Source organism: Oryctolagus cuniculus, chromosome 1 (genome assembly GCF_051225735.1).
Source record: "Oryctolagus cuniculus isolate XC-2025 breed Fujian yellow rabbit chromosome 1, ASM5122573v1, whole genome shotgun sequence".
NCBI classification, from domain to species: domain Eukaryota; kingdom Metazoa; phylum Chordata; class Mammalia; order Lagomorpha; family Leporidae; genus Oryctolagus; species Oryctolagus cuniculus.
The window spans coordinates 2,180,340-2,202,280 of NC_142867.1; the positions used below are offsets into that span (position 1 = coordinate 2,180,340).

Sequence of the window (21,941 nt, forward strand, 5' to 3'; positions counted from 1 at the left end):
AGTACAAAGCTCTTAGGTTTTCACCAGAAACTTGTCGTCTTGATCCTGCACGGCCGAGGCTCAGCTGAGCTTCCAGGAAGTGATGGCTTTGCCTCCTGTTGAGAGAGCATGCGTCTAGGCCCTGTCCCGGGCGTCCGTCACTGCTGTCAGACTGTGGAGTCAGGAGGGAGCAGCGTGGCAGGGGTGTGGGCGTCCCTGCAGACCGGAAGTGCACATGGAGCTGTTTCTGCTTCATGAGGATTCTCTTGCTCAGGGAGGGCCGTCAGGTACTCTGAGCCTCGCCCGTCGTGCCGGGCCTCCCCGTGCTGACAGCTGCCGTGTGTCGGGCGTGTTCTGCCTGTTTCGTGTTTGTGAGAACAGGGAGACCTCCGACCTGCATCCTCCCTTGAGGAGACTGAGCCCGCGGGTGGGTCTTGGGGTTTCGGTGCTTCTGCCAGGCAGCGGGACCTCAGTGAGCCGGAGCCCACAGGTGAGCTGGGGAAGGAGGCCCGGCCACGCCACTGTCACTCCTCTGCCATCTGTGGTCCTGCGGGAGTGGGGTGCCAACAGAGCTTGTCAGCCGTGGCGTTGGCAGTGCTGTATGAACCCCACTTGCCCGAGTTTGTTACCACAGTTAAGGTCACATAAGGTGGTGAGTTGTAACTTGTGAATATAAATGTCTGTGATGAGCCGTTTAAGCCATGTGAAGGTATGAAGCAGAATAGACGAGAGGCTTTCCGTTGCCTGAGATTTTTCAAAGCAATTTTTAACTTTCGCTTTGTGAATTAATTTTATCCCTGGATCCAGACCCAAGCTTTTATTTACCCGGGGGAAATTCTACCCGCGTGTAGAGCTGATCCCCTTCAATGTCTGCCGGCTCCCTGTGTGTGAGGCGGCTCCCTAGCGTGGCTGCCAGTGACGGCTGTGACCAGCGGAGGTGGCGGGGCTGCCTGTGCCCACCTCTGAGACTGGCCCCTGAGTGTCCCTGCTCCTGGGGGCCGGATCTCGTCGTCATGTCAGGCTCGCTGGGGAGAGCCGTGGTTCGCAGCAGGATGGCGGCGTGGGTGTGACTCACAGCAGGTCCTGGAGACTCACAGGTGTCTGTTGCTCTTATTTTAGGCAAGGCAGAGAGAAAAAATGAATGAGGAACATAATAAGCGCTTATCAGACACTGTGGACAAGCTGCTTTCAGAATCTAACGAGAGACTTCAGCTTCATCTTAAAGAGAGAATGGCCGCTCTGGAAGACAAGGTAGGGTTGAGCCGCACCCCTGTCCACGGAGACGGTGCCGTCTCCTGGGTAGGAGTGCGTGGCCGTGGAGCATGACCGTACGGGAAGTGGGGGTGGGAAAGCCCGCAGGCCTGGCAGCTGCGAGGTCCTTGCCCAGTTGTGGGCGTGGAAAATTGTTTCTCATTATTATTTTCTAGGACGAGAGCAGATCAAGGGTTTCTGTAAAGGACCAGATAACAAATGTTTTAGGCTTTTAATAATTGTGAGTAATTAAAGTAATGCCTTGCTAATCAGTAACATGCATAAAAGCAGCCACAGACAACACATTTGTAAGTGGATGTGGCTGTGTGCCAGTCAAACTTTATTCACAGAAATAGGCAGTTGGCTGGGCTTGGCCTTCGCTCTGTGTGCCGACCGTGCACGCAATGGAATCTGTTCAGCCCTCGCCCCTTTGTTGCCCTTGAGCTGGTGGTGAATTTCTGTCCGTTTGTAAACAACACGAGAGGAGTGTGCTGTGACGGAGAGGGTTTCTCTCATCAGCCAGAAGCGGACCTCCTTCTCTTTGCTCTTCTCTTGTGGTTTGGAAAACGTCTGAAGCTGGACTCCCAGTTCCCCCATCGTGGGCGTACACCGGCTCCCTGGCTCCCGCGTGAGGGGGTGGCCTCAGATCTGCCGGGCGGCGGCTGGGTCCAGACCTGACAAAGCCTGTCTGCACCGCACTGGTTGGAGTCTCCCTGAGACTGGCAGCCAGGGTTGGCCCTGCTTGTGACGGGTCCTCTGATTCCCAGGAGACCCGTGTGGGACACCACGGGAGACCACCTGAGCAGTGTTCTAGCGTTGCGTTTCACATTGGAAAGTTAATGTCAGGTTTGCTAAGTGACGATGAGTAGTAAAACCAAAATGAGTGTCAGTATAACCTTTCTGACGGATTACAGTCAACTGTATAGCGAACTCAGCGTGCCTGCATCGAGTTGGAAAGTTAATGTCAGGTTTGCTAAGTGACTATGAGTAGTAAAACCAAAATGAATGTCAGTGTAAGCTTTCTGACGGATTACAGTCAACTGTATAGCGAACTCAGCGTGCCTGCATCGAGAGGCTGTCGGGAGGAGCAAGTTCTGTCCGACAGGAAAAGCTGTTGGCAGTGTGGCCTCCTGGCTGCCATCGGCCCTGCTCCCTGGGACGAGCACCTGATCTGTTCCCGTCCTGTCGCACTTCCGTGTTTGAAGAGGTTTGGCCAGGTTGTGTTACGTGGGACACTTCCATAACCCTAAAGAACTGTCTGTCTTTTCAGAATTCTCTATTACGAGAAGTTGAAAACGCGAAAAAGCAGTTAGAAGAAACGCAACATGATAAGGTACTCCGATCTTCTCCAGTTTGTTGAAAATCTGTGGGAACGGAGTTGAATTGATACATTCTGTCTGGTGACAATGGAGATGGGCCTCTGTGGCTGCTGTTGTCCGCTGGTTCACGGGACTCCTCAGCTTGTCCGTTGTTTTGAGTCTGTCAGTGGTGTGGCTCAGGGTTCTCAGTCCTGCCTGGGTGCATCTGAAGCTGAACCAGGAGCGTGACCTCTTCCTCACAGCCAGTGCGGACCTGCAGGGGCCCGTAGGGACCGCACACCTGACTTTTTCTGCTAAAAGAGATAGACATTGTGTCAGGATGGTATCATTATGTACTGAGGGCACTTAAAAAATTAATAAGAAATGAAATCGAAACACACGCACATTTTCTGTGAGGGTTTTCGAGTGCTCTTGTTGACATAAAACACTGCTTTTTGTCCTTCTGTTGGATGGAGTCTTGGAGTCCCTGTGTGCTCTGTGGTCAGAGTGATCTCCTGGCTCAGTTGCCACATGTGACCTGCATTACTGTCCTGGACGGCAGAGACCTAGGACCGGGGTCAGATGCACACGTGGTACAGGAGTGAGCCTGTGGTGGACAGAAGCTGTCGGGAACAGTGTGCAGACACACAGTGTGAAGTGACGGTTGATAACTGTCGGGGCATGCCATGTTCCTCCTCTTCACAGCTTTTCTGTGACGAGAGGTTGCTTCTTCCTCACGTTTACATAGTGACCCTGGGGATTCACAGCTGCTCCTCTGACCGTCACGGATAGGCTCACCTTCTGGGCACACTGGGTGCAAGTGGTTTCAAGCCTGACAGCACTGCAGAGTTGTGATGTTGGCTGTTTGCTGTCTTGTAGGATCAGCTCGTGCTAAACATCGAAGCCCTGAGGGCTGAGCTAGACCAGATGAGGCTGCGAGGTGCTTCCCTTCATCATGGGTATGGTATTCCCCGGCAGGGAGTGTGTTCCAGCGCCTGTTGTGCGTAACAAGGGCCTGTCCTGCTCTGCGTGGGCGGCGTAGCTGGCGTAGCTCATGGTCTGAGCACAAGGAGCCTGTCAAATGCTTAAGAGCAGGCTGGACGGAAGGGGAAATGGCATAGGCAACGCTCAGACACGGGGCAGTTCTGGAGGCGGGGAGACGCAGCAGGGCGGCACACTCACGCTGCAGGCACAGTGCAGAGCCCACCAGAAGGGGGGCGGTGTGGGTCAGGTGTTCAGTGTGGTGGTGAAGACACCGTGTCCCATATCAGACATCCACCTGCTGCCAGTGCAGATCCTGGGAGCAGTGGCGATGGTTCAGGTAGTTGGATCCCTGCCCAACATGGGAGACCTGGATTGAATTCTTGGCCCAGCCCTGGCAGCCGAAGGCATTAGGGGTTGAACAAGCAGGTGGGAACCCTCTGTCTCTCAGATGGATTGATGGATGGACGGACGGACGGACAGGCATTTGTGGTAGTTGCACCTGCAGGGTGGGATTGCTAAGGGAGCAACTGCATGGTTGGGACTCGAGGAGTCCCTCACATTCGTGGGTTTAGTACGGTATTTGGGGTTTTGAATATTTTTAAGAGACTTTGGAGTGGAGCTCCAAAACATGATTTTCAAATCTGTCAAGATACGACTTTTTTTTTTTTTTAATATAAGCGTGTTTTTAAATATTTATTTATTTATTTGAGGGGTAGACTTACAGATAGGGAGAGACAGAGAGAGAGAGGTCTTCCATCCACTGGTTCATTTCCCAAGTGGCCACAACAGCCAGGGCAGGGCTGAACTGAAGCCAGGAGCCAAGAGCTTCTTCCAGGACTCCCACATGGGTGCAGGGATCCAAGGACTTGGGCCATCTTCCACTGCTTTCCCAGGCCACAGCAGAGAGCTGGACCGGAAGAGGAGTGAGCAAGCAGGACTCAAACTGGCGCCCATACGGGATGCTGGTGCCGCGGGCGGAAACTTGGCTTACTGCGCCACAGCGTCAGCCTCAAGATACGATGTTGAACGGTGACTATAGGAGTGACCCCCTGGCCTGTGACTGAAGCTAGATAACTGCCCAGCACCTGTGCCCAGCGCACAGCCCGTGGTCCTGCAGTCCTGTTATCTTTAAGGCACCAGGGGGGCTTTTGTGTTTCTTTGCAGAAAATGGCCATTGAATGAGTTACATTTTAGTGTGAGTTACTGAAAGGGTTAACCGGTGCTTCTGGTCACAGGAGACAGGCCCCTGCCTGCAGGGGTGTGTAGGAGAGAGCAGGCAGCCCACGGAGGCCTTCCTGCTGCAGTGTGCTGGGAGGGTCTGGGGTCTCCGGCCCGGCTGGAAAACAGGAGGAGGAGCAGTGAAGACAGAATCACAGGGAGCCGTGGCGGGACATTCACCCCGAGACTTCACGCTTAGAGAGGAAACACGGCCGAACTGCAGGGCAGGTGGCGGCCCTGGCGGGGACAGGCTGGCTCGGGCCGTGTGGCAGAGGCAGGCTGTGGCCCGGGCAGCCGCTGAGCGGCGCGAGGGAGCGGGAGGAAGCTCTCAGTGCGTCACTCTCCTGTGGAAGAGTTCAGTGAGGAGGGGAAGGAGTGAGCTACGGTGTGGTTGAGGCTTGCCCGTGTTTGCCAAAAACGTGACCCTGGGAAGCCAGGTGACAGAGAGGCACCCTGCCCAGGAGGGAGGGCCCAGTCACCCTGGCTGGCAGGTCTGACCTCAGTGGTGCAGAGGTAGGTCCTTAGGTCCAGGAGTCAGGTGTGCAGCTCTCCCGTGGCTCGGGGAAGGCGGCTGGGAAGGGGGGAGGATAGAAGCTGACAGGTGGGGCCAACGCCACCCGTTTCACACAGTTCGACCCTTAAACCCGGTCTTTATGTTTTTGTGATCTTCCCTAGCAAGAAAAGTGGGGAAGAGCTGGGGTTGGGCTTGCATTAGCAGATGGGGTGCCTGGAGGGGACAGCTGCGGGGGCAGTCTGCAGGGCGTCGGATCAGGGGGTGCCGGTGATGCGCTCGCCTGACTCTGTGTGCTCTGGAGGGTGTCTCGGCCGGCAGGCAGGCAGCACTCGCCTGCTGCGGAAAGAGGGAGAGGAAGGAGAGGGCTGTGCACGCTTTGTCCCTCACATGCGAGCTGAAGGCTCACCCCGTCTGTAGGACGTGCTGGGGGCATGTGAGCTAAAGTAGGCGGGTTGGTGTGTCAGGCTGACCCAGTAGTGTGCATTGGGTGGAGCGTCCCGGGAGGCCTGTGCTTATACCCCCCAAGCAGACTAGTGGGTCCTGTCTTGTGAGATCTTTGAAGATTTGGGAGAATGAAGGTAGCCACCACCTTTCTCAGAGCACAAGGAGTTTCCTGGTATGTAGAGTTGAGACAGTGTAGGGTGGCATGGTGCGTGGGCTGCTGTGGCCGAGGTTGGTGGCCTGGTCTCTCCCACTCCCACATGGTCTTCCTAGGGCATGTGCTGTGGGAGCAGCCGGTGGGCACGGCTCCTCCATCTCGGCTGCACAGTCCCCCACCTCTCCCGGCGGTTCCTTCATGGGGCTGGTTTTCTGCTGATCACTTACACACAGCCCTGTGCTTTCGAGTCAGAAACAGCAGGGCCAGCCACGGCCGCCTGCAGCCGAGCTGGAAGGGGTCTGAAGCTGGAGCTCTGCAGGCAGAGCCGGGTGGCCTGTCCTCAGCCGTGTGAGAGCAGTTCGTGCGCAGGGAGGACTGAGATGCGTCTCCGTCTTCTGCAGGCCCAGTTGTGGCATCCTCCTTATTCTGTTGTGGTTTACGTGGGTTTGCCTCGATCCCAGGGCCGCCAGCTGCAGAGAGAGCAGGCGGCCGCCGTCAGGGCAGGAGAGGGAGGTGGCCTCCTTGGCGCCGTGCACCCTGTGGTAGGACGTGCTCCCAACCAGGTGGCTCTCAGCGGGACTAGCAGTCATGGAGCCAGTTTACTTTTCTTCTAACAGCAGCCACTTTCTGTTTTTTTTTCCTGTTTCAGCCGACCCCACTTGGGCAGCGTCCCAGACTTCAGGTTTCCTGCGGCAGACGGTCACGCGGACGCCTACAGCACCAGCTCTGTGCTGCGGCGCCCCCAGAAGGGCCGGCTGGCAGCGCTGCGGGATGAGCCCTCCAAGGCAAGGCCCTGCTCACACCGGAGTCGCCAGGCTGTCCTGGGACTCTCCCGGAACACGCTCTGCCCCTCGCCCCACGCTTCTTTTTATGCTGGGACTTGACTTTAGGGAAATGGGTTTTTTTTGGGTTAACGTTTTAAAGAACAGAATTTCCAATAAGCTAGTTTCCTCACAGCTGCACTGTTAGTATGGATTTGAAGTAGTAATTAAAGGAAATGTGAGTGCACATTCACCCATCAGTGAGAAGGGTCCACAGGTGCCCCCTCCTCTCTGTTCAGCAGCGAGTCCGTGAGCAACTGGTTGGGTTAGGCACTGAACAGACAGGGCTGAAGCAGGGTAGATACACAGGAAAGGTGCTTATGACCTAGAGTGGTGTGTGCAGGGAGCCGTGTGAAGTGGAGTGGGTGTGGTGTGTGCAGGGAGCCGTGTGAAGTGGAGCGGGTGTGGTGTGTGCAGGGAGCCGTGTGACAGTGGGTGTGGTGTGTGCAGGGAGCCGTGTGACAGTGCAGTGGGTGTGGTGTGTGCAGGGAGCCGTGTGAAGTGGAGTGGGTGTGGTGTGTGCAGGGAGCCGTGTGACAAGTGACCGTGTAGTTTTTGGGTAGAACACAGGGGACTCCCGGTTCTCAGTTTCTATCGACTCACGAGCTGGCCCGGGGTCTGGCGATGTTGTAGGTGTCAAAGCTCAATGAGTCTGGCAGCCCGAGGTGAGGGCCTGTTGCTGGGCTGCGTGAGGGTCCTCATAGCCTGGTGCTGCATCGTCAGCTCAGGTTCTCAGTGAGAGGGAGAGGGAAGCTCAGAGCCTCCCTGGCCCTGTCTTGAGAGTGTTGTACCTTCCCTTCGAGTGACTGAGCCCCCAGCCCCCAGGGCATTGCGGGAATCACCGTCACCCCTAGAGGGAGGTGGTGGCAGTCACTCTGAGCCTTCCTTGTCGTGAGATAGCAGTGAGCAGGGCGGGGAGCTGAGCCTGGAGTCGGGGGAGCAGTACAGGTGTTCAGCTGGGTGGCCAGGGAGATGTCACTATGGGGACCATGAGCGTGGCCTGAGGAAGAGGGCCGTATCTCAGTCCCTGTCACGCAGTGCCACCAGGACGGCTGGGCATAGGGTAGCATGAAGAGCAGGTGCAGGTGACCACAGACGGTCAGGGCTGGAGCTGAGCCTCAGCATGCAGGTGGGCGGGCATCAGGCAGGCCCTGGGGTAGTCCGTGTGGGAGGCTGGAGGGCATTGTAGCACTGAGAGCCAAGCGTAGCATCCTGAGTGTGCAGGGGAGGGTAAAGGCACAGGCAGGAAGTATAGAGTCATGCAGGGGTGGGTAAAGGCAAGGCAGGAAGTATGGGATCGTGACCGTGCAGGGGTGGGTGAAGGCACAAAGCAGGACGTGTAGGGTGAGGTCACCACGTGGGTGCCCCTTGGTAGAGTCGAGGTTCTTGGATGGAGCCTGGGAGTTCCCAGCTTGGAGGTCAGACGGGTGGAGGGGAGTCGGTATGAGATAGAGGTGAGCAGTGCCACAGGCTAGGAGGAAACCAGGAGATGGAGTTCTGGACAGGACTGGCTGAGAGGGGCAGCTGGCTGATCAGATGGACAGAGCCGCCACCAGGCTTTAGCGGTGTGGCTCTGCTGCGGGGTCAGGAGGGTGGGAGGGGAGGAAGCGCAGGAGCCTCGAGAGGCTCACTGGGAGAAAGCAGCAGGAGGGACAGAGGGAGGAGCCTGGGGCACAGCGGCAGGGGTTTCAGAGTGCGAGATGGGGGAACGCCTTCTTACACTGGTGCGCATGATGGCAGACGTTGTTAGGTGAGCCAGGGGGTGAGTGTTGTGCCCAGGAACGGGGGCTGCCTCCCGAGGGGGCAGGAGGAGGCCGGAACACAGGTGTGACATCCATGAAATGGGAGCAGGGCCCCCGGCTGGGAGTGAGCAGGAGGAGGCTGTGACGGAGCCGCACAGCCCCCAGCTGCCAGGCTTGTGTGTGTGCTCTGGGCAGAGCCTTGCTGCGTGCCGGGGCAGCAGCCCGTGGGCACCAGGAGGCAGCCTGTCCAGAGCCGTGCTCCTGGTCTTTGAGCTGGCTTTCGCTGCCTGCTTTTCTCAGTGCGTAGTCCCAGCCCAGCAAGGCAGGATCTGGAAACTCGGAGTAGGTGCGTGTCACGGGGAGCACTTGCAGTCCTGCGGTGAACCTCGGATGTGACGGATGTAGACTCAGTATGGTTCACTGGGGCCTGCCTGCTGTTCAGTTTCCTGTTTGTTTCCACTGTCCTCGCCCTGTGGTGAGTGGAGTCGGTGAGGTGCTGGTGTCCACGCTGAGACACTACAGGGGCAGCCTGGTGATGGCTGGTCCCCTCCTCCATTGCTCAGAGACTGCTTGTCTACGTGGGGTCAGCGGCCCATACCCATGACCCTTTTTTCTAGCTCTGGGCTCCCGTTGAGAAGGTTCTGGGTTCCTGAGAGGTTGCTGTGGTCTGACAGTGGGCTCCCTTGTTCGCAGGTACAGACTCTGAACGAGCAGGATTGGGAGCGTGCCCAGCAAGCCAGCGTCTTGGCCAATGTGGCCCAGGCCTTTGAGAGTGACGTGGACGTGTCTGACGGTGAGGATGACAGGGACACCGTGCTCAGTGCAGTGGACCTGTGGTCGCCCAGCGGGCAGGCTGATGCGCAGACGCTGGCCGTGATGCTGCAGGAGCAGCTGGACGCCATCAACAAGGAGATCAGGTGTGTGCCCCCGTCAGGAGCGGTCAGCGTTTGCTCTGCGCGCCTCAGCCAGAGAGCCCTCGAGTTCGGGGCGAAGAATCTGACGCTGGGGGGCCAGCATCGTGGCACGGCAGGTTGTTGCCTGGATCATGGAATGCAGGCCACCAGGGCGTTCCGGACAGGGGGCCAGTGCTTTGGTGCAGGACGTTGTGGGAGGTGAAGGGGTTCGGCTCCTCTTTCCAGAAGCCAAAGGCACAGCGGGAGAGCACCGTGAGACCCAGGCCCAGCTGGGACAGAACCAGAGCCAGGAGGGGCCCAGCTGGGACAGAACCAGAGCCAGGAGGGGCCCAGCTGGGACAGAACCAGAGCCAGGAGCGCCCCAGCTGGGACAGAACCAGAGCCAGGAGGGCCCAGCTGGGACAGAACCAGAGCCAGGAGGGCCCAGCTGGGACAGAACCAGAGCCAGGAGCGCCCCAGCTGTCCCAGAGCTGCCGTAGAAGAATGGCGGAACTGGACACTCCGAGAAGGGCTGGTGGCCTGACTGCCCAGGGCGGGGGCAGGTGTGCACCCCTGGGAACAGGAGGAGACGCCTGGGCGAGCCTGGGTGAGAAGCAGTGGCTTTCCGTCCACCGGCCACCACCAGGCCGTGGTGCGACTTAGGAGACACGTGAGGGACCAGCCCTACAAGCAGAAGTTAGAGCTGTGGTGGACAGTGAGGGCAGAGCAGCTTGTCCCCTGTCCTGGCTGGAGCTGTCGCCTGACAGCGCATGTTCAGGTGCCTTCCCCGGAAGAAGTGTATGTCCCACCCACGCATGTGCCCCCCCTGTGTGCCAGAGCACGTGTGCTGTCCTCAGGGCAAGGGCTGTGGTGCTTGGGCCCTATGGGCTCACCGTGTGTCTGTTTGTTTATTTATTTTGGCAGGCAGAGTTAGAGACAGAGAGAAAGGTCTTCCTTCTCCGTTGGTTCACCCCCCAAATGGCCGCTACGGCCGGTGTGCTGCGCCGATCCAAAGGCAGGAGCCAGGTGCTTCTCCTGGTCTCCCATGGGGTGCAGGGCCCAAGCACTTGGGCCATCCTCCACTACACTCCTGGGCCACAGCAGAGAGCTGGACTGGAAGAGGAGCAACTGGGATGAAACCTGGTGCCCCAACTGGGACTAGAACCCAGGGTGTCGGCGCCACAGGCGGAGGATTGGCCCAGTGAACCACAGCGCCGGCTCACTGTGTGTCTTGTAAGGGTTTTTCCTGAGCAGCTCTGTTGGCAGTTGTAACGGGAGAATCGCAGAAGGCAGCCAGGGTGGAGTCCATTCTGGGACTCCCTTTGCAGGGAGGAGGAGCTCGGTGGTGTGACTGGGGTGTCCTGTGTTTGCCCCCCGGGCTCGACCCTGAGCCTACGAGCATGGACCTGTGGAGCCGTGGCTAAACTTCCTGCGGTGGAGCCAGAGCAGGTGGGAGTGCCTGAGGCAGCGCAGGGAAGGCTGGTTGAAGAGACGGCGGCAAGAGCTGGGGCACTTTGTAAACTGCGCGGCTGCCAGAGCCCGCCGCTGGGGGAGGCCCGAGGCCCCAGAGGGTTCCTCACCACCAGTTTCTAATTGTAACCATGTATTGTTTGGCAAAAGTGACTTTTTTAAACATAACAGATTGATGTGGTGTAGAGGCCCTGGTCCTGCCCGTTGACTTGTAGATTTTCCTCTGTTAGTGATAACCAGAAGTATGAATGGAACATTTTTCCTTTAAAAAGATTTATTGGGGCCGGCATCATGGCATAGTAGGTTAATCCTCAGCCTGCAATGCCGGCCTCCCATATGGGTGCCAGTCCAGCTCTCTGCTATGGTCTGGGAAGGCAGTAGAGGATGGCTCAAGTGCTTGGGCCCTGCACCCATGTGGGAGACTGGAAAGAAGCTCCTGGCTCTGGGCTGGCACAGCTCCGGCTGTTGCGGCCATCTGGGGACTGAACCAGCGGATGGAAGATATCTCTCTCTGTCTCCACCTCTCACTGTCTGTAGCTCTACCTCTCAAATAAATAAATAAAATCTTTAAAAAATTTTATTTATTTGAAAGAGTTGCAGAGAGGCAGAGGGAGAGAGACGGGTCTTCCATCTGCTAGCTCACTCCCGAGATGGCCACAACAGCCAGTCAGAAGCCAGGAGCTTCTTCCAGGTTTCCCATGTAGGTGCAGGGGCCCAAAGACTTGGGCCGTCTTTGTCTGTTTTCCCAGGCCATAGAGAGCTGGAGAGGAAGTGGAACAGCTGGGTCTCAAACTGGCGCCCATACAGGATGCCAGCACTGCAGGTGGCGGCTTTACCTGCTATGCCACACAGCACCAGCCCCTGAATTGAACTTTAATTGGGAGGGTTGCTAGAACATTTGTGTATTTTATTGTTAGACAAGTAATTACTGGTGTAGTCAGGTAGCATCAGGAAGTTGGTGTAGGGGTGTTTGTCTTGGTGGCTGGGGTGGGCTGGGTTTGAGTCTCAGCTCCCGCTAGTGCAGACCCTAGGAGGAAGCAGGTGACCCAGGTAGTTGGACCCCTGTCAGCCACATGGGACGCTGGGATTGCTCCCAGCTTTGGCATAGCCAAGTTCTGATCATTGCAGGCTTGGGGAATAAACCAGAAGATTGCAGTTCTGTCTCTATGTGTCTGCCTCTTGAATTACCAAAAAAAAAAACCAAACAAACAAAAAGTAGAAAATGGAATTAAAAGATAAGTTTATGTGGGTGCAAAATATTTTGAAATCAGTTTTTACAGAATATTTTTTAAAATTATTTTATTTATTTGAAAGTCAGAGTTAACAGAGAAAGGAAAGGCATAGAGAAAGAGACAGAGAGAAAGGTCTTCTACCCATTGGTTCACTCCCCAGATGGCCACAATGGCTGGAGCTGAGCCGATCCAAAGCCAGGAGCCAGGAGCTTCCTCCAGGTCTCCCACATGGGTGCAGGGGCCCAAGGACTTGGGCCATCTTCTACTGCTTTCCCAGGCCAAAGCAGAGTTGGATCGGAAGAGGAGCAGCCGGGACTAGAACCGGCATCCATATGGGATGCCGGCGCTTCATGCCAGGGCTTTAACCCATTGCGCCTCAGTGCCAGCCCCTAGAATATGTATTTTCATGAACTTTTTGAAGTACTCTTTAAAAATTTATTTACAGGCCGGCGCCGCGGCTCAATAAGCTAATCCTCCGCCTGCGGCGCCGGCACACCAGGTTCTAGTCCTGGTCGGGGCGCCGGATTCTGTCCCGGTTGCCCCTCTTCCAGGCCAGCTCTCTGCTGTGGCCCAGGAGTGCAGTGGAGGATGGCCCAAGTGCTTGGGCCCTGCACCTGCATGGGAGACCAGGAGAAGCACCTGGCTCCTGGCTTCGGATCAGCACAGCGCGCCGGCCGCAGCGCGCCTGCCGCTGCGTACCTGCCGCTGCGCGCCTGCCGCTGCGGCCATTGGAGTGTGAACCAACGGCAAAAGGAAGACCTTTCTCTCTGTCTGTCTCTCTCTCCTCTCTCTCACTGTCCACTCTGCCTGTCAAAAAATGAAAACAAAAATTATTTACAAAGGCAAAGTTAGAGAGGGAGGGAGGGAGGGAGGGAGGGAGGGAGGTGTCTTCCATTTACTTGTTCACTCCCCAGATGGCCACAAAGGATGGAGCCAGGCCAGGCCAGGCTGAAGCCAGGAGCCAGGAGCTCCCTCCTGGTCTCTTACGGGGGTGCACTCAAGCACTTGGGCCGTCTGCTGCTGCCTTTCCAGTGCATTGGCTGGGAGCTGGATGGGAAGGGGAGCAGCTCCGGGGGCCCCGTCATTGCAGCGGGCTGAGTCCTCTGCCACGTCACCAGCCCCTGAGACTCCTGCCTTAACATTGCTGTTCTGGGGCTGGCGCTGCGGCATAGTGGGGCACGCTGCCACCTGCGGGGCTGGCATCCCATACGGGCACCAGTTCGAGTCCCGGCTGCTCCACTTCCCATCCAGCTCTCTGCTGATGTGCCTGGGAGAGCAGTGGAGGATGGCCCAAGTCCTCAGGCCCCTGCACCCACGGAGGAGACTCCACAGAAACTCCTTGCTCCTGACTTCGGTCTGGCCCTAGAGAGGTCCAGACCTCTCTCTCCAGTTCTCCCTCTCTCTGTATGCAGCTCTGCCTCTCAGTTTTGGTATATGTGCTGCCGAAGCGAGCACTGTAACTCTACCTCTCAAATAAGTAAATCTTTAAAAAAAAAATTACTGTTGGTCATCCCTGACACTTGGGAGAGAGGAGCACTCATTTGGAATGGTAGTGAATGTCCGGTTGTTGGCGTGAACCTGGAAACCCAGTAGAGGCCAGTAGGGGACTCTGTCAGCCGATTCGGGTTTGAATGTGAACCTGAGATCCGTGGGTTTGGGGGCCTCACTGAGCGTGAGTTCCGGGGAGGGAACGCCTAACGGCTTTTTGGGCCAGTTTTTTGTGTCAAGAGCTCCTGATTTCTGGCGGAAGAAATCTGCAGGTAAATGCGCAGCTTTGTTTCTAGAACAGAGGAGATAAAACTTGCAGAGCTGGACTATGTCAGTGTGCACTAAGCGAATGCTCAGTTGCAGCCGTACAGCACCTACAAAGTGCTCATCTAGATGTTGGGGTTACGTCAGCGGAGCACCACGGACGGTAGCTCAGCCGGCGCACTGTGTGGCCTCATAGTCACAAGTTAAAGGTGGCAGGGACCGAGCAGCGCAGCATGAGCACGTTGGTCTCTGCTGGTGAGGGGGTTACGGCTCTTGCTTCTGTTTTAGGTTGATCCAAGAAGAGAAGGAGAACACGGAGCAGCGGGCAGAGGAGATCGAGAGCCGAGTCGGCAGTGGCAGCTTAGACAATCTTGGTCGTTTTAGATCAATGAGCTCCATTCCCCCCTACCCTGCTTCCTCGCTGGCCGGCTCCTCCCCTCCAGGCAGCGGCCGCTCCACTCCAAGGAGGGTTCCTCACAGCCCCGCCCGGGAGGTGGACAGACTGGGCGTCATGACTCTCGTAAGTACCTGCCTTTCCCCGGGGGCCCTTCCTGCAGCCCATCTGTCCTGTGTCACAGACACTGGGAGTTTGCTTCTTTGTTTGTTTGTTTTTAAACTCAGAAGAAAATGAAGCACAATTGTTATTCTGAGAGGTTCAGGATTTCGAAAACTACTTGATAATGTGGTTATTCCACCATGCCAAGTTAGATTTCAGGTCTGCACACCAGCTCAGCAGGCCGCCACGCGTTTGTGTGAGTCCAGGTGCGGTTTCTGTTTTCCGGGGATTAGTAGTTGAGGTAGAGAGTGGTGCACAGCGCGGCATCCAGAGAGAGAGTGGAGAGAGACAAGTCCAGACAGGCTGGGTAGGTTCTGCCACACTCAGGGACAGCGTGCACGGCTGAAGGCCGCAGTCCTTCCCTGTGCGTCAGGTCCAGGTGTGGTCCTGGGTCAGCTCATGTCCACAGCCCCGCTTTCTGACCACCTCTGTTGTTGTCTCCGTGGCCAGCCGGCCGTCAGGGGTCGTGGCAGCGTCCGCCAGGTGTGTTACCTTGTTGGCTTGGGAATGATTTGCGTCCTTAGCTGCTGAATTGATGTTTTAGTCCTGGACGGTTTCCGCTGCTGCTTCTTCGCAGAGCGTTTGTGAACGTTCACTTTCGCTGGCGTGGGAACGCGGCCGGCTGGCAGTCTGCTCGCAGGCGTGGCTGCTTCCTGTGCCCCCTGGTTTGCTCTGTTGTGTTAGCCGTCTGCAGCATCGTCTCTGATGCAGACCCAGGCCCCTCTGGTCTGTAGCTGTCCCTCAGACGGCCACCAGGACAGTTCCCGTAGCACGCACACGTGCCCCAGCAGCTGTGGGGCTGACTGGATGGGATTCTGGGCTGGATCATACACTTCGTAGTCTTTGTTTCTAAAATGTAGTTTTTTCTCCATAGTGATAAATTATCACTAACGTATCACTGTATAACACATGTGTATGCAGGCATGATATAGGTGGTTATGGGTGTTTTTACTCAAATTGTGTAGGATGACATAATTCACAAAATATTTCTATATAAAGAAATACGCTAAGTGTAGAATTAACAGAAGCTGTACACAACAGTATTCCTTCTGGGTTTGATGATTCAAGACTAAACTCATCAACTTATTGAATAGACCATTTCTTCATTAAAATATCTTAGATCCATCATAGGATGCCAAGATTCTACCTGATACTGTGCTAGCTTTTGTTCTTATATATTTTCACAGGATACCTTGCTTTAAGCAATAAATTTATTTTTGAGAAGTTGTAAGTCAAATTCTAGGTAAGGATTTTACATTAATGTCCAGTAGATTATTAACTAAACGTAGGTTTGTTCAGTTTTATAATACATATTATAAAGATTTTCACATCGATTTGAGTGATATCTTAAATTACAGCATGTTTTCTATTAAAGAAGACAAATCGTAGAGAGATTTGGCTTGGAATATACAATTATTAGACCCCTTTTATAGAATGCCATATTTTAATAAATCGCATATGTTGAGATATAATTTTATTTTTCTGAGTATGATTGCTAGTGTTTGGCTAGTAAATCTTGAATAACTTATTTAAATTTTGTAGTGAAAAAATTTTGTTTCCAGTTACGTTTTCTGTAAATCCTATTTCACTTCTGTCTATCCTGTCATTCCTGTGTTAATGCATTTGCCTGTATTGATCCTTGCATTTTTAACTTCAAAGTGTGCAGTAAATCTGGTTTTTCTTCATTTCTTTGCATGCACCTGTCAGCCTAGTGATTTAAGGAAACACCGTAGAAAGGTAAGTTGCGTAGTCACTGCCCCTCCTTGTGTCTGGTAGCGTCTCGAGGAGCCCCCTCCCCTCTCACAGCACACTGCGGTGTCCCTGAGCCGGGTCAGGGACGGGGGTGCTGCTGTGTGCCGAAAGCCAGGCTCTGTGAGAAGTGGCGCATTCACGGGACCGGGCGGGCGTGGGGCTCCGCTCTGCTGCCTTTCCGCCTTAGCCACTGCGTGGTATTTGTAGCAGGCACAGTATTTTTCACAGTTGAAGTTACTGGGGAGGGGACTAAGATTTTAAGTTTGGGGAAGAGCAGCCTTGATGACGCTGCCTGGTGCGTAGTGCGCTTCTGTGGGGGTGAGGGCAGGCTCCTGTGCCGGCTCTCAGAGGTCATGCCGGCAGTGCGAGGTCTGGGCTCGAGCGCTGGGCCCTTGGCCGCTTCCCCACCCAGCCTGCCTTTTCTGCAGCAGCATCTCCACCCAGGGAGGCATAGCGTGACCTTCTGTGTGTTGTCCCCGAACTGCAGCCCTGCACCACTGCCGCGCGCGGTCCGCTGTGCACCCCTGCAGCCTGCTGCGGGGAGCAGACTCCGCACATGCCCAGTGCCACACAGCAGTGTGCTGGGCTGCTCGGCTGCTCGGGCCCCAGCGCCTGCTCGGCCACGGCTCGTGCGTGACTGCGCTGTCACCTGCCTGCGCGTTGGCTCGGCCCCTGTCAGCGGCCCCGTGTGCTTGTCAGTGCCACAGCTGCCCACACGGCGGCAGGGCATCAAGCACAGCCTTGAGCCCACTCACTTGTGTTTGGCTTGGGTTTTTGGTAGGAAGATTTTCTTTTCTTCTTCTTTTTTAACACTTTATTTATTTATTTTAGAGGCAGAGTTACAGAGAGGGAGAGACAGAGGGGTTCTCCATCCCCTGGTTCACTTCCCAAATGGCTGCCATGGCTGGAGCTGAGCTGATCCAAAGCCAGGAGCCAGGAGCTTCTTCCAGGTCTCCCATGTGGGTGCAGGGGTCCAAGCACCTGGTCCATCTTCCACTGCTTTCCCAGGCCACAGCAGAGGGCTCGATAGGTAGAGGAGCAGCCAGGACATGAGCCGGTGCCCATATGAGATGCCCGCACTGCAGGTGGAAGCCCAGCCCACTGTGCCAAAGCGCTGGCCCAAAAGATTTTCTTAGTGAAGGGGGTGGTGGTTGATTTATGCTTGGGTACCTTGACCCCTGGTTACCTCAGGGTGCAGCCTGGCGACTGTGAGGAGCTTTGTGATTGTGAGGGCTACAGCAGGGGTGTGTGGGGTGACACAGCGCAGGGCGACGGCTGGTCTCTGGTTGTGAGGGCTACAGCAGGGGCGTGTGGAGTGACAGCGCAGGGTGACGGCTGGTCTCTGGTTGTGAGGGCTACAGCAGGGGTGTGTGGAGTGACACAGCCCAGGGCGACGGCTGGTCTCTGGTTGTGAGGGCTACAGCAGGGGCGTGTGGAGTGACACAGCGCAGGGTGACGGCTGGTCCCTGTGGTTGTGAGGGCTACAGCAGGGGTGTGTGGAGTGACACAGCGCAGGGTGACGGCTGGTCTCTGGTTGTGAGGGCTACAGCAGGGGTGTGTGGAGTGACACAGCCCAGGGTGACGGCTGGTCTCTGGTTGTGAGGGCTACAGCAGGGGTGTGTGGAGTGAACAGCGCAGGGTGACGGCTGGTCTCTGGTTGTGAGGACTACAGCAGGGGTGAGTGGGGTGACACAGCACAGGGTGACAGCTGGTCTCTGGTTGTGAGGGCTACAGCAGGGGTGTGTGGAGTGAACAGCGCAGGGTGACGGCTGGTCTCTGGTTGTGAGGGCTACAGCAGGGGTGTGTGGAGTGAACAGCGCAGGGTGACGGCTGGTCTCTGGTTGTGAGGGCTACAGCAGGGGTGTGTGGAGTGACACAGCGCAGGGTGACGGCTGGTCTCTGGTTGTGAGGGCTACAGCAGGGGTGTGTGGAGTGACGCAGCCCAGGGTGACGGCTGGTCTCTGGTTGTGAGGGCTGCAGCAGGGGTGTGTGGAGTGACAGCACAGGGTGACGGCTGGTGCAGACTAAGGGGACTTGGCTGGCCTTTGCTGCTTCCTGTTCTGTCAGTGCAGGGGTGGGAGGGAGGCTCCAGCACTGCTTTTCACTGTGGAGAGCAAGGGGCAGATGCTGGCTGGGCTGTGCAGCCCGGGCCTTCGCGAGGGAGGTGCCACTGCGTTGTTGCAGCAGCTCGCCCGTGTGTGCTGCTCCCTCTCCTGTTCGTTTTTTGTCTCTTTTAAGAAAATGATTGCTTTAATAGGACTTTGAAGCTGTTAGGTTTTCCGTTGTTTTTTGTTTTGTTTTGTTTTTGACAGGTAGAGTTAGACAATGAGAGAGACAGACAGAGAGAAAGGTCTTCCTTTTCCATTGGTTCACCCCCTAAATGGCTGCCATGGCTGGTGTGCTGCGCCGCACCGATCCAAAGCCAGGAACCAGGTGCTTCTCCTGGTCTCCCATGGGGTGCAGGGCCCAAGGACCTGGGCCATCCTCCACTGCACTCCCGGGCCACAGCAGAGAGCTGGCCTGGAAGAGGAGCAACCAGGACTAGAACCCGGCGCCCCAACCAGGACTAGAACCCTTGGTGCCAGCGCCGCAGGCAGAGGATTAGCCAAGTGAGCTGTGGCGCCAGCCAGGTTTTCCGTTGTTGAGTCGTAGCTAGGATAGCCTTTTGCTGCTCTGTGGTTGTAATTAGGCTTTGGGAAAGGATGTGGAATGTATCCACTCCAACTTAGGGTGATGTCCTCATGGGCTGAGCTCCACTTTGCCCAAATCCTCTTGGTTCTTACCGAGCTGCTGTGGATCGATGGACTCCGCAGAATCCCATTAAAGAGATGGGAAGTTAGTCACTCCACACACGAATGCTTGCCAAGTACGAAATCTAGTCCTACTTCACAACCGGAAGACACGTGCTGCCTGTTCCCTGAAGGGTTAATCTGTGGCTGGTGCTCCGGCCCCTGCCTGCGGCCACACACAGGCGCCCACCTCCCTGCGAGAGGGAGAGATCTCATGATGGTGGACCTGGGACTCCCTGTTGCAGCGAAAGGCTGAAAGGGGAGCGTCCCACCCACACGCTGGGAAATGAGACCACACACCCAGCACCTCCGTGGTGGTCCCAGCTGTTCTTTGTCTGTAAACCGCCCCCACCCCCAGTGCCCTTGACAGTCTTGCCCCGGGGGTTTCTGCCCTCCCAGGGTTCTGAGTGGCACGTTATGTCCTGTCTCCACGTCTCCGCCGTGAGCGTCATGCTGTCTGGGGTGGATTCTGATGGATTTGCTTTGCTTTCAGTGCCTGTCCTCATGACGAGGTGCCAGGACGTCGGGAGGGCAGAGCGTGGGCCACGTGTGCCTGCCACGTCAGCCCTTCCCCGCCTTGTTCACGGGAGACGGCTGGGTCTGGGCTGCGTGGTCCTGCGTCCCGCGAGCAGGACGGCCCTTCCGAGGGGCGTGAGCGTAGTCTGGCTCCTTGTGCTGGCAGAAGTAGATCTCGTGGGTTTTCAAGCGAGCCGATGCTTACAGCTGGAGCCTTGGGTGATCCTGAATGCGTGCCCCTGTTGCCCTCAGCTGCCAGCCTCCCGAGAAGAGGTACGAGACGACAAGACGACCATCAAATGTGAAACCTCCCCCCCCTCTTCCCCACGGGCGCTCCGGCTGGACAGGCTGCACAAAGGGGCGCCGCACTCGGTCAGCCAGGAGGACGTCAGGGACATGCGGAAGTAAGGAGCGCCCCCACCCAGCAGCCCCTGCGGCGGGCTGCCTGCCCTCCTGGGGCCGTGCTGAGGCCTTGAGGGAGGTGCACCTCCGTGTGGGAGCAAGGAGTGAAGCGGTGCGGGTGGCTTTGAGAAAGCCTCCACTCTGGAGCGCACGGTCCGCTGCCTTGGGAAACCGCTGTCCTCGGCCGGCCAAGGGGGAGAGCGCCGTGTGGGGTTTGGCGCCGCCGAGAACGCCCTCTTGGGCCTTCAGCAGTGAGTCGTGGAGAGCTCCGCGTGGGCTGCGCCGTGAGCTGTTTGTCCTGGTGTGCGTTCCTTGCCGCGTTGCCAGGCAGCCCGTGTGCTGCTCTTGAAGCTCCCCCTCCTTGGCCAAGGACAGTTGTAGCCAGGGAGCTCATGGGAACTGCTTGGGGGGGGGGGGGCTCTGCTTTTTCTGGGTCTCACGGTGACCGCTGTCTGCTGGTGCTTCTCGTGACTGGCCTCGGAGTGGCTCTCACTGGCCGAGAGACAGATGCCCCGCGAGGGTGCGGCTCGCTGGGCCTCTGGCATCAGCTGATTTGGAGTCCGACCCTCGGGAGGGGAAGCTGCGTCAGAGAGAATCTCATGTTCCCAGAAGCCGGGTTCCGTGCTAGCCCCGCTGGGAGCCTGCCTGGACCGCACGCGCTGCACGGAGCAGAGGAGTGCAGAAGACACTGGCGGGGTCGGGTAGGAAGACTGAAGGCGGACGTCAGAAGTGCGCAGCGTCCTAGTGCAAGCAGTGGGGTGTTCTCTCGGCTGAGCGCGTGTGGGAATGACTGCTTTCCTTGAAGCTCCACAGGCTCCCAGGACGGCCCCGCGAGCAATCCCAGCAGCAGCAACAGCAGCCAGGACTCGCTGCACAAAGCCCCGAAGAAGAAGGGCATCAAGTCCTCCATCGGCCGCTTGTTTGGCAAGAGAGAGAAGGGCCGGCCTGGACAGACTGGCAAGGACGCTTTAGGGCAAGGTGGGTTGGCTTTTCAGCAAACTTCCTGACGGTCGGGAGGGGCTGTCTTGTGTGTAACTGGCACCTCCCACCTGGTGCCACACAGCAGGGGCCCCGTGTTCTCACGAGGGTGCCCGTGTGAGGCCAGGAGCCGTAACGCGTTTGTCCCGAGTTCAGCCGCTCGTAGAGCATGTGTGGTGCCTCCTGGACACTTTTGTGTTGGTGCCTGATGGGAAACTTAGCTCTGGAGAAGAGTTAAGTGTGTCCCATCACGTTGACGCCCTCTCCCTTCCCCTGTCCTGCGTCCTCGCAGCCGGTGTTTCGGAGGCAGACGGCTCGTCCCCAGATGCCATGGGCCTGAGCAAACTGGGCGGACAGGCTGAAAAAAGCCGCAAGCTCCAGAAGAAGTAAGTGTTCGTTATCTTCCCGTCTCGCTGGACAGGTTGCAGTTGGTCCTGATTTCTAACTAATACTCATTTACTGGATGTGAAACCTGGCTATGTACGGACAACCTGTGTATCCACAGGTTCTGCATCCAGACTCAGCCCTTCACAGTCAGAGTGTTTTTACAACTGCGCCTGCACGGAGCGTGTGTGGACTTTTTCTCGTCACTCACAACCACCTGGGCAGCACTCACGTTGTCCTGCAGGCCGCAGGTCGTGGGAGGGAGGGTCTGTGCAGGTCCTGCGCCTTGCTGAGGAGGGGCGTGTGCATCCTGTGTCTGCAGACCTGGAGGGTGACTGGGTGCGTGGTGTTTCCTGAGAGCCTGGGCCGTTCTTTGTGGAGGACTTCAGGCATTGTGAACTAACTAACTTACTTACTTACTTTCTTTCTTTCTTTCTTTCTTTCTTTCTTTCTTTCTTTCTTTCTTTCTTTCTTTCTTTCTTTCTTTCCTCCCTCCCCTCCCCTCCCCTCCCCTCCCCTCCCCTCCCCTCCCCTCCCCTCCCCTCCCCCCCTCCCCCCCTCCCCGCCTGCCCGCCTGCCTGCCTGCCTTCCTTCCTTCCTTCTTCTAAAGGTTTATTTATTTATTTGAAAGGCCAAGTTGGAGAGAGAGAGAGAGGGCTTCCATCTGCTGCTTCACTTCCCAGATGGCTGCAATGGCCAGAGTGCACCAGTCTGATGCCAGGAGCTTCCTCTGGGGCAGGGCCCAAGCACTTACCGTCTTCCTTGCTTCCCCAGGCCACAGCACACTTGGATATTTGCAGCACTATTCATGG

General features: G+C 56.7%; 1 protein-coding gene across 20 annotated transcripts in view; it reads left to right on the forward strand.

Moving 5' to 3' along the window:
• Positions 1-21,941, forward strand: part of PPFIA1 (PPFI scaffold protein A1) — a 103,918-nt gene that overhangs the window by 60,935 nt on the left and 21,042 nt on the right. For 10 of the 20 annotated variants that reach the window (XM_070061187.2, XM_070061318.2, XM_070061265.2 and 7 more), the window contains 10 exons: positions 1,099-1,230; positions 2,501-2,563; positions 3,408-3,487; positions 6,492-6,627; positions 9,099-9,322; positions 14,041-14,272; positions 16,016-16,045; positions 19,618-19,769; positions 20,573-20,745; positions 21,038-21,131. In XM_070061187.2, the coding sequence (XP_069917288.2) occupies positions 1,099-1,230; positions 2,501-2,563; positions 3,408-3,487; positions 6,492-6,627; positions 9,099-9,322; positions 14,041-14,272; positions 16,016-16,045; positions 19,618-19,769; positions 20,573-20,745; positions 21,038-21,131 (1,316 nt within the window). The remainder of the gene's footprint in view (positions 1-1,098; positions 1,231-2,500; positions 2,564-3,407; positions 3,488-6,491; positions 6,628-9,098; positions 9,323-14,040; positions 14,273-16,015; positions 16,046-19,617; positions 19,770-20,572; positions 20,746-21,037; positions 21,132-21,941) is intronic. The other 10 variants (XM_070061296.2, XM_089307060.1, XM_070061468.2 and 7 more) reach the window with 1 other exon arrangement.